The sequence below is a fragment of the Cyprinus carpio genome, chromosome A10 (assembly GCF_018340385.1).
Source record: "Cyprinus carpio isolate SPL01 chromosome A10, ASM1834038v1, whole genome shotgun sequence".
Lineage (NCBI taxonomy): Eukaryota > Metazoa > Chordata > Actinopteri > Cypriniformes > Cyprinidae > Cyprinus > Cyprinus carpio.
In genome coordinates, this window is record NC_056581.1 from 15,744,261 (window position 1) to 15,761,176 (window position 16,916).

The 16,916-nt window shown below is 34.3% G+C and overlaps 1 protein-coding gene across 1 annotated transcript; it reads right to left on the reverse strand.

Moving 5' to 3' along the window:
• Nucleotides 1–411: 411 nt before the first annotated feature.
• LOC109044856 (glutathione hydrolase 1 proenzyme-like) lies at nucleotides 412–15,705 on the reverse strand. Its single transcript, XM_042765384.1, has 13 exons — nucleotides 15,579–15,705; nucleotides 12,937–13,119; nucleotides 11,675–11,805; nucleotides 10,792–10,881; nucleotides 10,298–10,490; nucleotides 9,965–10,125; nucleotides 9,339–9,488; nucleotides 4,898–5,034; nucleotides 3,853–4,040; nucleotides 3,439–3,566; nucleotides 2,246–2,358; nucleotides 2,053–2,166; nucleotides 412–1,823 (listed from the first exon to the last, which is right to left on the reverse strand). The coding sequence occupies exons 2-13, from the start codon at nucleotides 13,113–13,115 to the stop codon at nucleotides 1,677–1,679; spliced, it is 1,731 nt and encodes a 576-aa protein (XP_042621318.1). The 5' UTR covers nucleotides 13,116–13,119; nucleotides 15,579–15,705; the 3' UTR covers nucleotides 412–1,676.
• Nucleotides 15,706–16,916: the final 1,211 nt, after the last annotated feature.

The following is a 16,916-nucleotide window of genomic DNA, read 5'->3' on the forward strand; positions in this document are numbered from 1 at the left end:
TTACTGAAATAAATGGGTCACATAGGCCACAAAAATCGAGACATTTTAGCATTTGATGGCTGGAAACAAGAAAAATGCATACCAATTTATTTGGTGTTAGCTATGTTTGACCAAGGTAATATTAGTGGCTGGATGCTAATAGCATCAGCATCAGGTACTGGTTAGCATAAGAATTAGCATCTGCAGGTACACCACTTCCAAAATACTTCACGGGCACATACAGTATTCTGCACCTTTGTAGCATATTTATATTTTATATTTTTTTTTCCAGAAAAGCCACAATGTCCTCATTTATAAGGGTGCATTATGGTTAGCTGTATATTCTGACAAAATCATTTTAATTTTTTTAAATGAACACAAATAAATTAAATCACAAATATTTTATTTTATTTTATTCTTACATGTTTTTGGTTTGGAACACATTACTTTTAATTATTTATTTATGTATTTATTTATACAGTACATACATATGTACATACATACAATCACTGGGAAAACACAAATGATTTACATAAAATCATAAATAAGGGGAAAAAAAAACATAAATGAGGGGGGAAACACTGTTTAGTAATACATGCCACTCCAAAGTTTTATTTTGCTGCATAATTTTCACACTTCCACAAACCAGCCAAAAAGCATTAATATTCAGAATATTTTAATTTAGAGAAACAATTCAACATTTTGCAATTGTATTTATACTAATAGTACTTCTAATAGTAATTATTCATTTGGATGCCAATTTAATTAGACAATAATTCGTTTTAATAGTTCAGTTTAAATAATAACATTTACTAATTCATCAGTAATTGTTAGCCAGCTAATTAGACTTGAATAATTTTGGACAGCAAATTGTTTCAGGTCCCACTGACTTCCATTGTATGGGAAAAAAATGACTATAGAACCCAGGGGAACCCAAAACTGTTCTTCAAAATATCTTCTTTGTGTTCCACAGAAGAATGAATCCATAGAGGTTTGGAATAACAGAACTGTTATTTTGGGTTGACTCCTCCTTTAATCTAATAAACTGAACATAAATTTTATAAGTTATTTTCTTCAGTTCAGTACAAGTTTAAAAGTCTAATTAATGCCTGTATATGTGATTTTTCCCTGTCCCCTAAAACTTCATCATTAATGATGCTGCTTGATGTTAGGCTGGTGCCTGTGGGTAGGACTACATACTCATGGGACATGAGCATTTCAACTCTTGTTCATGCTTCAGCTCTTATTAGAAGCTTGATTAAAACTTCCTCCCCTGAGAGTCTTGAAAAAAATTATTTTGCCAGGATGTAAATCTCAGTACGGACAGAATTCATTCTAGAAAGTTCATAATCGCCATTACAACATGTTTATTTGCAGAAATAAATACCACCCCACAGTAACATGATCTGTAAAGATTTTGGTTAACTGATGTCATTGGAAGAAACAGCCGAAGAATGATGTTGTGTTTCCACTGTGAGTGTATTTGAATTGGTTTTATTCTTCTTTCACTGAATATGGAGTGTGCTGAGATCAACATTGCTGGAGCTTTTGATTGTCCATCTGATTCGCCTGTAGGATCTCTGATGGAGGCACTTGTTTGTTTCAGAGCAGCATGAGGGTAAAGTGTCCTCGGGTCTTGAAAGTAGCATTTCCATTGCCTCCAGCTGGACCAGAGACTCGGATCGCTGAGTCAGATGTCAGTACCCAGCTGCATATCCTCCCTTACGGGGGTCTGACTCAGCGCTGAGGCCAGCACTGTGCCGCACCACGGCCTGAACCACTGCGCCCATGGACTTCAACACCTCTATCACATGGTTCTTCGCGGCAAGACCCTCCAAAATGGCCTGTGGGTTGATAGTGAGTGGGTTGTGCTTAGCCGAAACCACATGTGTATTCAGAACAACCAAAGAAAATATCAAGAAAATATCCGGGTGATGTTTCACTCCAACAGTAAAATAAACTGTGGTTACAATAACTGAATTTTAGAGCAAAATGTGACCATAAATATGTGGTTACACTCAAAAACACTCACCACTGTAAAAAATGTCAAATCTATAATATAAATTTACCCACTTTGTCAAAGTCAGGCTCTGCTTGCGTGGTGTTTGGACTCAGCTGATTGTGAATTCTCGGGTCTGCTATCGCTTTCTTCAGGTCATAGTCAAAGAACAGTGCATTTAAGATCACCTGAGCAGAAAATGTCAGTTATGTATGAGTTGATATGGTCTGGCACAACTATCTAGACTGAAATAAAATGAAAATGCACCTTGGCCACTGCTGTGGTGATCTTTGTTCCTCCAGAGGCTCCCACAACCATTTTAACCTTATTGTTTTTGTCTAGCAGGATGGCAGGACACATAGAAGACATAGGCCTTTTATCTGAGCAAAGATGAGAAGCAACAGAGTTACCAAACATTTAAAGTAAAATCTTGAAAGACACAGTAAAGTTCATGGCTGTGTTTGAAATATTGTACTAGTGTAATGCATACTGCAGAGTATACGTGGTATAATGCTTACTAAACGGCATAATGTAATTGTGTAAAATTTGTGAGTGCCATTCATCTCAGAAATAAGCATTTTGCACTTTTAATCCAATTCTGATCTTTTGAACTCACTTGAAAAAGTCGAGAATAAGAAATGAAAATAAAATTATTACATTTATTTAAAATTACCATTCCACTTTATTATTGCTATAATAATTACTATATTAGATTTTTGATCATATGAATGTATTTGATATATATACGTTTAAAATACTGTTCATATTTAATACTTTTTAATATTATTATTTAATATTTAAGCAATATTTGAATACTAATTTTGTAGTCATTTAAAAGTAGTAATTTGCTTACTATTTGTAAAAAATATATATTTGAAACAATATTGCTAATCATTTGAGAAACAATTGTACTTATTTTTCATTTTGAATAAAAAAAAATATTTTTAACTGATTTGAACAAGCAAAGAATGAGATGTTAAAATGATAATAATTATTATTATTATATTTGATATTTATTATTATATATTTTCTTATATTTAAAATATTGATTCTATTTAATATTACTACTGTATTTTAAGTTATTTTGTATTATTAAATAAATATATAAACTAAATATTAAATTACTATGTAATATTTGAGCATTAGAGTAGTAATTTTGAATATTTGATCTGACCTCCTGTCAACAACAAAGTCACAGTAATAATTATTAGGTAAAGGTGAGATATTCTTAACATATATAAAAATTCTTACTATAATATTGTGTTTTTTTTTTTTTTTTATAAAATTGTTGTGGCTTCATCATATTGTTGTTACAGTGATTTTACCATAAGTAATTATGTTAAGAAATGCATAAGAGATGCATAAAACTCTAAAATCAAATGTAAAGTATGGCTTCACTTTGCTTTAAGTATACATACTACAAAAATAGCATGAGTAGTATATTATCGCCAAGAGCTCACGTGGGATGATGAAGTTGTTGGGAGAAGGAGGAACTCCAAAGTTATTGGTGATCAAGGGAGAACTGAAGTCATCCATCTCATTGTTCAGTATAATTCCTGTTGAATTTGACATGAACTTGGAGCCAAAACTGGGAGAAGAGAAAGAATATGATGCTATTTACAAATAATTATTATTAAATTATGTTAAATATTCAGTTTTTTGTTAAATGAGCTTCTATCCCAGCTTGAGTAGGCTAATCATAAGCTGATTTTGCTGAAAGATGTCAACTCTGTGACTAAATAATGACAAAATTTTGTCATTTTTCCTTTAAATATCAAATTAATGTCTGAATCAATCTATAATGCCTAATAGATACCTATGTTGGAGAAAACAACTAACTGGCAAAGAAAAACGCTTGAGATGCAAACGCTCACTATAGGTTGATGGTGCTGGTGGCGGCGACCGCGCTGCCGTCCTCTGCCACCACTGACACATGTGAGGTGCCGTGATCGTCGGGAAGGTAGAACTCGGGTTGGTAGTAGCTCTCTTGCTGAGTCGTATTATCTGTGATCTTCTGGAGTATCATGTCAGCGTAGTCCTTTGAGGTAATGTTCTGGATGAACTGCCAGCAAGAAAGAGGAGGGGGCAAGAAGGTCATTATTGCAGACCTGCTGGCGGCACAATAATCTACAGCTTGAAAGAAGCGCTGATCAAAAGGGTGAACGCACAATGAGCTGTTCAATAGCGCACTATTTTCATGCTCTGTGATTAGTGTGAGATGCAGCACGCCGGTTTCAGTAATGGCTTTGATCACAGCTGGCTAACATATGCCTGTGTCAGTGTGAACAGCTGCTGAAGATACATGGGAGCATTTTTACATAAGATAATGCATGTTGGTTGTGGTTTAGAGATATATATAAAGGAACCGTTTGCCTAAAAATTCAAATTCTGTTTCTCACCCTAATGTCATGTTGTTTCTAACCTGTATGACTTTTACAGAACACAAAAGAAGATATTTTGAAAGACATTTCAACTATTACTTAGACCACATAATATCAATCCAGTCCAAAATGGATTTGTTGTTAACTAAACCTATTAAGAATCAGTTTTTATTATTGAAATAAAGCTGAAATAAAATAATTGGAATAAATTGGAATAAATGAAAATCTTTAAAAAATAATAATAATAATGTTGCCTTACACTTAAGAAATGTTGCATTGGCAACTAATAAAATAAAAGAATAAATCAATGTTCTAAAATTACTAAAACTGAATTTATATTAAATTAAAGCTATATAAAACTATATAAAAAAAAAAAAAGTATAAATGACATGATACAGGAAAAACATGATACAAAATATCTTCTTTTGTGTTCCATGAGAAAAAGTAAATCATACAGGTTTGGAAAGACATGAGGATGAATAAACATTACTGAATTTTCCATTTTTTCTAATGAAATATCGCTATAATCACAACTTACACTGGAGATGTTGAGAAATTCTGGATCCCCCAAGACGCTCCTCTTGGCATACGCAAACCGGAACGCCTCTACTATGCGATGATAGGTGAGGACTTTATTTTCAGTGGTGGAGACACTCTCTGAACTGAAGTTGTAACCTGAGGAAAGAGAATGAGTGCTCAGTTACATTCCCTACATGCTGTGATTATTCAAACATGCTAACTGTTGTCATATAAATGACAGAGAACATTCCAAAGTAATACTCCTATAATGTTTGCAAAATGATACAATGAAATGTTCGCATAACATTAAAGGGGTCATCAGATGCCCATTCTCAACACAAGTTGATATGATTCTTTAGGGTCTTAAATGAAAGCCTGTTACATAGTTTGGTTAAAATTTCTCAATGGTAGTGTAAAACAACACCCTTTTTACCCTGTCAAAAATAAGCTCTTTTCAGAGCAAGCTGTTTTGTAGTATTTTCCTTTAAATGCAAATGAGCTCTGCTGACCCCGCCCCTCTCTTCCAGCTGCTCTCAGATGGACTGTTTACTTTAGCCGCATTCATCGTGAAACTTGCTAATTAGCACATTATTAGGAAAGGCAATTTGCAAAGATTCATTAAAAAACCTCAAAACAAACATAAACCACAACCCCAACAATGAATCATACACCATAACAAGTAAACAATAAATTACATCAAAGAACAAATCAATTCCAAAGCAAACATAATTCACTACGACTTCATCGGCTCAGATGTCAGGAGTAAATGATGACTGCTATGTTCATTATTACATCCAACAACAGAACACCTCAATCACATAGGAGTCATTCTTCTCTACATCTGCTCCGGCAGTGAAATGATGGCTCACTCACAGCGGGTCTAAGGTAAGACGCCAGTCCAGTCTGTGCTGAAATGCCACTGTCAATCAAACTATCGTGGGAGGGGCCTGTCTGTGTGATGTTACACAGACAGGCATCTGAGATCGGCTTGATTTGAGGAAGGGGAAATGATTTAACAAGATAAAAAAAACACTGGGTGGATTTTTATCATTATAGGGTGGTTGTGTACACACACTGCCGGCACACATTTCTGTTCAACTTGTAAAAGTGCATAGCATCCAATGACCCCTAAAAGTTCTAAAAACATTCATAAACTGGATGTTATAAATGTTCTGAGAATTTTTTTTTTTTTTAGCTGGGTAATCAATGTGTTTATTTATTGTGCGGTCAATGAAATGGTTTTCTTCAGAACATCTCATTTGTGTTCCTTAGAAGAAAGTAAGTCATGTGTGTTAGGAAATGACATGAGAGTGAGTAAATGGCGACATCATTTTCATTTTTAGGTCAACTATTATTTTAATGTTGGACAACTGACCCAGTTTTAGTCTTCCCAAAACTTCCTAAATTGTCTCGATCATTCATGCCAGACCCGTCTATTTGAAATAATTGAACAATTATGAGTGATTCACCATGGAAGATGTTTCATAACTACAGAATAAGTTAAGCTATATTGTGAAAAAAAAAACAGTGCTAACAGTGTTTATCGACAGCCGTGCCCTGTCTGGCTGCAATTTAATGACTAAGTATCTCATCAGTAAAGCTACAGAGTGGGTGTCTGAAAAAACTAAGACACAGAGCCGTGGAGAGCGTCCAGCTCGCCGAAAGAAAGCAAGACTGATGAATCTCAGATGACAGGCTGCTTCAGAGTATCCCCTACTGGTGGAACCCCAAGGAAAGGGTCTTAACATGCTGACTGCATGGATTTTTCCATGCTTGGTTTGTATCCAATTAGTGGCAAACAGCCCACGTTAGTGTTGGTGTGAGAGACAGGAGGACAGGCGCGAGGGAGCGAAGGGTGAAGGGATTTTTAATAGCTCATAGCAAAGAAAAGTTGAGACATTCTGAAGTCTCATCCTCCCCAAAACACCATTCACATGAGGAAACAGTTAAGAACATTAAAGATTGACTAACGGTCATCCTGTAATCAGTATCAACTAGATGCTTCCTCTCGCTGCTTAAAAGACCAACTTAGACCTGTAGTCATTTTCAAGCTTGTCCACAACTTGTTTTCGCCTCAGAGGAGGGTTGATTGACCAATAAAAAAATAATCATTATAATTATATAATAATGATCTTTAATATAATGTTGCATTTATATTAATGTACAGTATATACATATTAATATTTATTCATTAATTTAAATATTTTTTGATAATGCAAACATGAGTACTATGCAAGATTTATATATATTTTTTTATTTTAAAATAAAAATTGTTTACATTGTGAGATATAATGTCAGATATAAGCCCTATACCTATGTTTTAATAGTGCCACAAAAATAAATATACACTTTATACAACTATAAATTATAGTATTTAAATGTAAAAAAATTAAACACATAACCCTTAATTACTTAACACCAGGTAAAGTATTAGAAACATTAAATAAGAGGATTTCCTTACCAGGTCAAGAAAATATGATCATATTACCCCAATACTACAGTCTCTGCACTGGCTACCTATTAAGTTCCGTATCAGTTATAAAATATTATTACTTACTTATAAGGCCCTTAATGGCTTAGCTCCTGCGTACCTAGCTAGTCTTCTACCACGCTACAACCCATCACGCTCCCTAAGGTCACAAAACGCTGGACTTTTGATAGTACCTAGGATAGCAAAGTCCACTAAAGGAGGTAGAGCTTTTTCCGCATTTTGGCTCCCAAACTCTGGAATAGCCTTCCTGATAATGTTCGGGGCTCAGACACACTCTCTCTCTGTTTAAATCTAGATTTAAAAACACACCTCTTTGGCCAAGCATTCAAATAATGCATCTTATAATTTTGGACTGCAGTTATATCTGATCAAATGCGCATTATTATTCTTTAGCTTGGGTTAAAACGAATTAATTGTACTTGGCTGGAACAGCAGCTACGCTAATTATGTCTCTATTTGTTTCTCTGCTTTGCCACGGGATTTACATCCCGTGGTAACTAGGATTTACACAAGCTCCAGTCTGGATCCAGAACACCTGAGAAGAGATGATGCCAGCCCCTCAGAGGACCTCAGATGATGCTAACCCAGAGACAACATACAGAACTACCACATTTTGCTATAAGTCTGATTGCATAATTGCTGTTAATAGTGTTAATCGTCTGTTTGTTTACGTCTTTTTTATTGATTTTTCTGAACATTTCTGCTATATGCACATGAACTGACAGTCACCACTGATAAGCTACTACTAAATATTGTAGAAACTTAATTTTCTGTAAAGTTGCTTTGTAATGATTTGTATCGTAAAAAGCGCTATACAAATAAACTTGAATTGAATTGAATTGAATTGATTTCGTTCATCTCAGGGCTCCAGACTATGGCTAAAATTACTACAAAAATAAACATTTATAATAGTAAAAATGACATACAACAAAACATAATAAGCATATGTGTGACAATAATTTAAAATCCAGCATGGAAAGCTTTGTATGCATTCGTAAGTCACCTATGATCTTGTTTGAATGCATTTCAGTTATTCTTGAACACAATAAACAGCGTGAGCTGTGACGTCTGATTCGCGAATAAATGACTCTTATGAATCGGTTCTTTTAAATGAGTGAATCAAAAAGATTCATTAAACAACTTTGAACTCGCTAGCGGGTGAATCAGTGCTGTATCAGAACAGCGAGGCATTTTTTGGATATGTTTAACTTGAATTAACAGAGAACCTACTATAGGTTTGTGAGACTTCTGTTTACTGACTGGTTGATTATTTGGCAAATGGAAAAATAAAAATCAATATTCAGTTTTAAATAATAGTATTTTTTAATCAAATATCTAAACCACACAAAGAAATGATATTTGTTTTAGGGTTATTTTAGTTAAACTTAGATAAACATAACTGAAATAATTTAAAATATTAAAAAAATAACTTTTTATTCCAGCTAGTTGTCACAGCAACATTTCAGCTAAAACTAAAAATAATAAAAACTATATATATATATATATATATATATATATAAATATATATATATATATATAATATATATATATATATTAAATATATATATATATCTATAATATATAAATTAACTAAAAATGGAAAAATACAGAAATAAAAATAAAAACTGTAACAGTATCTCAATGATACTAAAATAAACTTGGTTTGGGTCAGATGTTGGAACCATAATCAAATTTTTTTTTTGTTTTTGTGTTTTTGTGTGTGTGTGTGTGCGTGTGCGTGTGTGTGTGTGTGTGTGTGTGTGTGTGTGTGTGTGTGTGTGTGTGTGTGTGTTTTCTAGCAGACAGAAATATTCTTTCAAAACAGACTGACATTTCTATCGAACATAAATTAAATAGATAATCTAGAAACCGTTTAGTTTAGGCTATATTCTGTATATTAAAAATCCTTATATAAAGCAATCCATTTGTGTCTAGGATAGGCTGCCCAGTGTTTGAACTCTGTACCTACCGCTCAGGATGTTGAGTATCAGTGTGAGGACTGGGCCACTGGCAGGCGCGTTTGGTGTCACCATTGTGTATTCACCCACGGTGGCAGTGAGGGGGGATTCATCCAGCAAGGGCTTGTAATCTCTCAAGTCCTCCAGAGTTATAATCCCCTCTGCAACACACACGACACAGACTCCCATATGACGCATGATGCTAAGCAACTTAATAAGATCAAACCTACTGAGTTATTGATTTAGTCATTAATAACCAATTGTGTGCCATCCTTCAACACCTCTGCATGGGTGGACTATTGGCAGCACTGCAGGAATTAGTGGGATGTAAAATATTTGGAAATCAATGAACCAAAACACCTCAGCCACAACAGAAGCTTAGAAACTGCCCAACTTAGCATCTTTAACACACTAATATGGGCAGTCAAGTCTATCTGACATGAAATAAAAAATGTGGCTCTATGCTTATTGTGATTTATCAAAGCAGAACATATCCTCGAATCAATATTTCAGGCAACCAATCAGATTTTGAGTTAGATTACCATGTCCAACCATGCTTTTGACTTAATTTAGTCTGTTATCCAGATTATAAATTATTGATACCAAATAATGGAATAGACATGTGTGAATAAAAAACCTGCAGCTTGGATGTCCCTCACAAGGTTCTCAGCTAGCTGTCCACTGTAGAAAGCATCAGGCCCATTCTCTGCTATGAGCTCATAAGTTGCAGCCAGTTTTGTGAAGGTGATGATGTCGTTTTCCCGCAGGATTTTGCCAGTGGAATCGCAGAACACAGAACTAAATAACCAAACAATAAGGAGAAAATCTTAGTGCATAAAAGTAATGGTTGATTATTGATTATATAAATGTTTTATAATATGAAACCCCCTAATATTACCCCACTGTCATATCAAGGACAGATTTTTTTGTGTGTTTAACATCTTGGTTGAAAATATCCATGCATGCTCACCATAACATCTTATCATCCATAATGATGTTTCTGTTTGAGTTAATCGCACTTGCCAATGCGCTGCCAATAGGAAAGCCCTTTCTGGCCAGTTGTATGCTTGGTAAAAACAGCTCTTTCCATGGAAGCTTGCCGTGCCGTTTATGGGCCATTTCATACCCCCGTATCTCTCCAGGAACAGCGATAGACAAACCACCTGTGGATGAATTTTTACACACTTCATTCCATGTGGTACTACCTAAAACAACCAACAGATCTGAGACAGCAAACTTATTTTAAAGATATGCAATGAACTGAAATACAGGTTTATGGATTTCCTCGAAAAGTTCTACAGGAACCATATAGAGCCTTATCTGCTGTGAGTTATTGATTGAAATTGTGTTGATAGTTTTGGATGCTTATCTCTCCATGCTGGCACTGTATCACGAGGCCACTCATAGTGTAAATCCTGTTTCACTAATGATTTTCCCAGTTACTGTAATGTAGTCAATAAATACCTTTCTGGGAAAGTTCCGTACTATTTCCAAACATGTCTCTGGTTGCATTTGCAGGAGCCGTCTCACGTGCATTGATGGTTTCGACTTTTCCTGCAAAATTAAATAAATAATCTTTGAACATAAATAAATCCAAAAATATAAATTATAAATAAAAGTAAAACATAAATAAGTAATATAAAATAGATTAAAATATTAAAATGTGTGAATAAAAATATATAACAATATATTTTTTGCAAATAATGCATATATACCTATCTATCTATCATCTATCTATCTATCTATCTATCTATCTATCTATCTATCTATCTATCTGTCTATCTAAATATATATATTTTAATAAATGTGAATAATATTAAATATTTAAAAATAAACATAATATTATAAAAATAGATCATTCTCCATGCAGACTGGTATATATAAAACTTACATTTTATATATATTATTTTATATTAAATTAAAATTATTATTATTATTATTTATTTATGCAGTGTAACAAATATACACACACATATATACATATACTGTATGTATAAACGCGTGTATGTGTATATAAATATATATACATATATATGTGTGTGTGTGTGTGTGTGTGTGTGTGTGTGTGTGTGTATACGCATTACATTTTACATGATTTACAATTATTTACATTTTATTCATGCGGTGTGCATAAAAAATCAAAAATAAAAGTTGCAAATATAATATAAAAATGCACTACTTTAAACACAAAAGTTGCAAATATTATTAAAATATAAATAATATTAAATATTAAAAAATAAGTTTTAAAAATAGATCCTTAAAATATGCACAGAAATTCTTTATATACACACAGACACTGCAGACTGGAGTGTCAGGTTGAATCAGACAGGAAATACTGACTGCATACCTGTTTTGGCATCATAAATAGTGAAGAAGAGCCCTCCTCCGATGCCCATGCTGTGGGCATTCATCAATCCCACGCACAGCAGAGAAGCAATGGCAGAATCTACAGCGGAACCGCCTCTCTTCAGGATATCCCTGGAGGACACACAGAGAGGGCATTTGCCATGCAATCCTGGATTTATCATTTTAAATATCAGAATGTACCAACAACTAAAAAAAAAAAAAGAGTACAAATATACTACAAATATATTATGCTTTGACAAAAATGTGCAATATGTGTGTTCATTTTATTACAATTTATCTTTATCATTAGCATCTGTAGATTTTAATTACACATCTCCAAAGTTTTTTTTTTCTGTTGCACAAATCTGAGATCTATATTCCTAATGTTTTTACAGAGGGATTTGTTCATATATCATTCACCTGATTTATAAAACATTTCATTCCTTTATTCCTGGATCATGACAATATTTTCTGATTTATGGAGTGATAAAAAGAGATATTGAAAATCTCCTCCGTAAAAACCTTCAACTAATATGCCTACAAAATGAAACAAGAATTTTGATCCTGGCTTTTCCCAGTGTTCAGATTTCTGTTCTGGAAATGTATGCAAATGAACGCATATATAATTAATTAAGTGATGCCTAATTTGCATGTTTACTTAACATTAATCAATAGGGAAGTATGATGATACATATTAGTTAATATTTTTTCACCTCTGGTGTCGTGTCTTAAGGATCTATTTCTACTGGATGTGACCTTTAAAATGATAATCATTGGTGTGCTCAGTTTGATTCAGTGGTATTAAATAATAGTTTTCACTTACACAAAACCAATTAAAGTGGATTTCACTTCATGCAGCACATTTTTAAAGTTACCTGACAAAACATTTTTACATTTTATCTTGGTTGGCTTTCCACAGAACTATTATTATGCAACACACAAAAAATTGTTTGGTGAGAAAAGTGTTTATTTGCAAGCGAACATTGGCACCTGATTCCTTTAGGACCAATTTCTGCATGATGTGATCTTTGTGAGCATAAAGTGAGGATGATTCAAATCTCTGATGTAAATAAATAGGTTACCTAACAAACATTTAGGTGTGCTCTTCATATGGCCTTCCTTACATCTTTGCTGTTTATTTACAATTATATAAATTCTGATGTAAAGGGATCTTAATGGATTCATTTTATTTCAATTTCTCAAAAACCACAGGTCATAGATGGCAAAAAGTGAATGTGCATTTCAAGAGAACAGAGCTCAAACCTGCCGATCTCTGAGCACGTCCCAGCATCTGCTGCCACAGCTGCCTTGAAATAACCATTTTCAGGTTCAGGTTCAGGAGAGGTCTTCTTGCCCTGCACCGAAAAGAAAACAGCCAAAAACGTGCCAATTGCAGCCAGCAGCAGCAAGGTGAGGCCCACCACAGTAGACTTCTGCACCATTTTCCTGCAACATGCAACAACAAATGTCTAGTTTTCTGTTGCTGATGTATATAGACTGCCTGTTGATGTTTTCATGCCACCTTATCTGAAAGTAATCATATACTTAATTAATTTCACACTATACATTCCTAAACCCTGGGTCAGTGTTCCTATTTGCATATTTGCTATCTCAAAGTCAACAATGGACTTTTCAGACTATAAAGATAAGAATTAAACAGTCTTGGATTCAGACATACCCTGATCCCGTCCAAGGTAGGAAAGCATCATAGAGCTTTTTTATATGGATGCCAAGGTGGTCAGGTAGAATTTGCAATCTCTGACCCAGTTCGTTGACTGGCTTCCATAGATGCAAATATATGGTGTTTTCAGCTGGCAACCCAGTGTGTTCAATAACTATTAGGTAAATTGGCAGTGGGCGGAATAACACAGACCAAAACAAAAACACACATTCCGACACAGAACACACATTTCAAAAGTAAAATAACTGGCTGCAGCATTGTTTTTCGTAGTAAAAAGTATGTGAACTTAGCATGTTTCCTAAATATCTGCGTGCATATATGTTCATCCAATAAATGACACTGACACCTCAAATATGCAAATAAGAAAATAACCTGGGTTCTAGCCATATACAGTGTGAAATTTGCAGCTTAAGGATACCCAGGGTTCATTGTTAACTCCAGGTCAATTATGAGCAGCGGGAATCGTGACACAAGTTAACCCAGGATTCCCTTTACCTGGGGCTTAGAATTACCATGGGTTAACTAGGTGTAAAAAGCCATTAACACTGCTTCGTTTCACACTGTACAAGTTTGACATGAAAATGTGTGGTTAACACTGCAAAAGAAGGGTATCATAACCTGGGGTTAAATGTTGGGTTTTGAACAATTACCCAAGGTTAAGCACAGTGTAAAAAAAGCCCAAGCTGAAACAATCAAGTGAACCTTCAAGTGAACAATCAAGTGAAACTGAACACAATAAATTACTGTATTTAAACAAATAGATTAGTTTTAACTGCTAAGTGAAATGAAAAGAACATGGACTAATTGCAATTAATTCCTTACATTTATATAGCGCTTTTCTGGGAACTCAAAGTGCTTTACATAGAAGGGGGTAATCTCCTCAACCACCACCTGGATGATGCAACGGCAGCCATATAGCGCCAGAACACCCACCACACACCAGTTTATTGGTGGAGAGGAGACAGAGTGATGAAGCCAATCAGTGTTTGGGGATGGTTAGGAGGCCATGATGGTCAGAGGCCAATGGGCGAATTTGTATAGGATGCCGGGGTTACACACCTACTCTTTTTCAAAGGACATCCTGGGATTTTTATTGACCACAGAGAGCCAGGACCTCGGTTTAACGTCTCATCCGAAGGACGCTGCTTTTTTACAGTATAGTGTAATTGTACCTAACAGATAAGATAAATGGGGCTTGTGTATTCTCATGTAACCATGACTTGGTCATATTAACTTTTGCAATCAATGATTGTTCAATGTAAGTTGCACTTAAAATTGCCCTTCAACCGTTTCTAACCTTTATGTAACACAATATAATTCATAAAGCAGAATACTAACAACAGATCTAACAGTTGGAGATTGAATACACTTACGTTTTCTGCTTTCTGGCTAAATACATAGTCTAGGCATAATTTCAAAAAAAAATAAAAAAAAAAAAAAAAAATAATAAATTTTACTCTGTTACCGTTAGCAATCCCCTTAAGAAAACCTCAAATAAAAATAATACTCCATTACTGCCTTACTGCTGTTTCTAGTCTAGTTTTGTTACTAAAATGCTTGTATTGCTTATTTGATCATTATACACTTGCTATTTGGTTCCAAGTGTAAATCAACTCCTGATTCTGTATCATCTGAGAACAAAATGAGCACTATAAAGAATTATAGAATGCATCCTTGCTCTTTCTTATTCTACATTTTATGTTGTTTAATGTAGTTTTATGTATCCCTTCCAAAGGCAGCAAGATTTCATGCATTTATAATTTGAAAACTTGGAATAAAAAAGCCTTGTATAAAGTGAAATCCTCCTCAGAAAAGCGCCTTTTCATAGTTTCAAAGCCCTGCTACTGTCCACATTAAATCCTGTCAGACTGTGCTGTGTGTGGGAACGAACTGCAGAACATCTCAGAGAAACCTGCTGTGACTGCAGCCAACAAAATTAAACCCGCCACACAAGAGACTAGAATTTTCTCACACACACAGAAAAGACTGTGTTATTTCCTCCTACAAATCGTAACAAAAGAGCACAAATTATAATCCATGGAGTTCAGTGTGTGTTCCAACAAATAAGACACAACAACGGGAAGGATGCTGCACAACATTTCTGCTTTTTCTCATATTTTTCTCCTTGCTTTGTGTGTGAAAATAATCTTGTGATGATTCCGTTAATTTCATAATTCATGAGTTTAATGTACATTGAGGTTTTAGTATAGGTAGTATCACCTACCTAAAAACTTCACAGGCCTCTTGTAGAGTCTCCCATAGAATGAGCCCTCTTTCCGCAGGCTGACTGACTCAAAGCTGTGAACCTCTGGCTCTCAATGTCTAACTATAATAGCCATCAAACTTTAACCAAATCAACCCGTGAAATCCTCCATAATTGTTTTATTGACACTGCAAAGGGCACAGGTTAAGTGATGATTGTAAACCACACCTGTGCCATAAAAACAGCAGAATGATGTCTGCAAAAAACAGCACTAGAAAACTTTTCACATGGTGCTTTTTGTTGTATTGATGTATCACTTGTATTCACGCATTTAATCTTTGAATTTTTAATCCATTCATGCTTTTCACATGGTGCTTTTTGTTGTATTGATGTATCACTTGTATTCACGCATTTAATCTTTGAATGGTTAAGCCGTTCATGTTGTAATCTATTATATTTGCCTAGTTCTAGTGAATGATTAACTATGGAAGTTAATGTTCCATATAATGTAGAAATCAAAATAAAAAAAAAAATTTACTCAACACACACATGTCCAGAAATCCAAATATCTCGATTTTGAATCATTAGATCTATCTTTAATAATTATATCACCCTGTACTAATCTAACCATACACAAAAAAATCCAGAAATCCAAATATCTCGATTTTGAATCATTAGATGTCTCTGTACTATTTTTTGGCAGCTCCATAAGGAATGATTTGTACTGTATACATTTAGCTGCTAACAGAAATCTAACCATACACAAAAAATAAATAAATAAATAAATAATTACACATAAAATGATAGTGCTGATACATATCCATAGTAGGCCTACTTAAAAAAAAAAAATCCTGAAATATTCCAAAGTTATACTTTGAAGGCCTGTCTTTAGCAAACTGCTTTAGCCTACTTAAGCTTAGTTTAATATAACTGATTATCAACTGATTAAGGCCGACACGAGAATAATTTTCACAGCAGCTAGTCGCGTGTTCGTATTTCCTGTCCGCTGTTTAGAATCGCAACTAACCTATTCGCGAGTGAATCACTGTAATAAATCGGTTCTTCATCGTGAGTTAAACGATCTGAATCGATTCAGTCTGAATCATTCGGACGTCTCACTAACACGCCGAATTGTTTGGAGCGGGTTTTTCGGTAAAACACATACAGAAAACAAAAAGAAAAGCTAACGCCTAAAATTAAAAATAAAAATTAATGTATTAAATAAAACACAACACATTCAAAAAAATAATAATAATAATCTACAAAATAATAAATCAATAACTAAAAAATCAAATGCTATGTAGGCTACGTCTTTTCTGAACAACCATGCACCGCATATTTTAATACTGTCATTCAATA

Coding starts and splice junctions, on each gene's coding strand:
- LOC109044856 (XM_042765384.1), bottom strand. CDS start 13,115: ATGGTGCAGAAGTCTACTGTGGTGGGCCTCACCTTGCTGCTGCTGGCT. Junction 10,491..10,791: donor TACGGAACTTTCCCAGAAAG/GTATTTATTGAC, acceptor ATTCATCCACAG/GTGGTTTGTCTATCGCTGTT. Junction 2,167..2,245: donor TCACCACAGCAGTGGCCAAG/GTGCATTTTCAT, acceptor TTTTCTGCTCAG/GTGATCTTAAATGCACTGTT.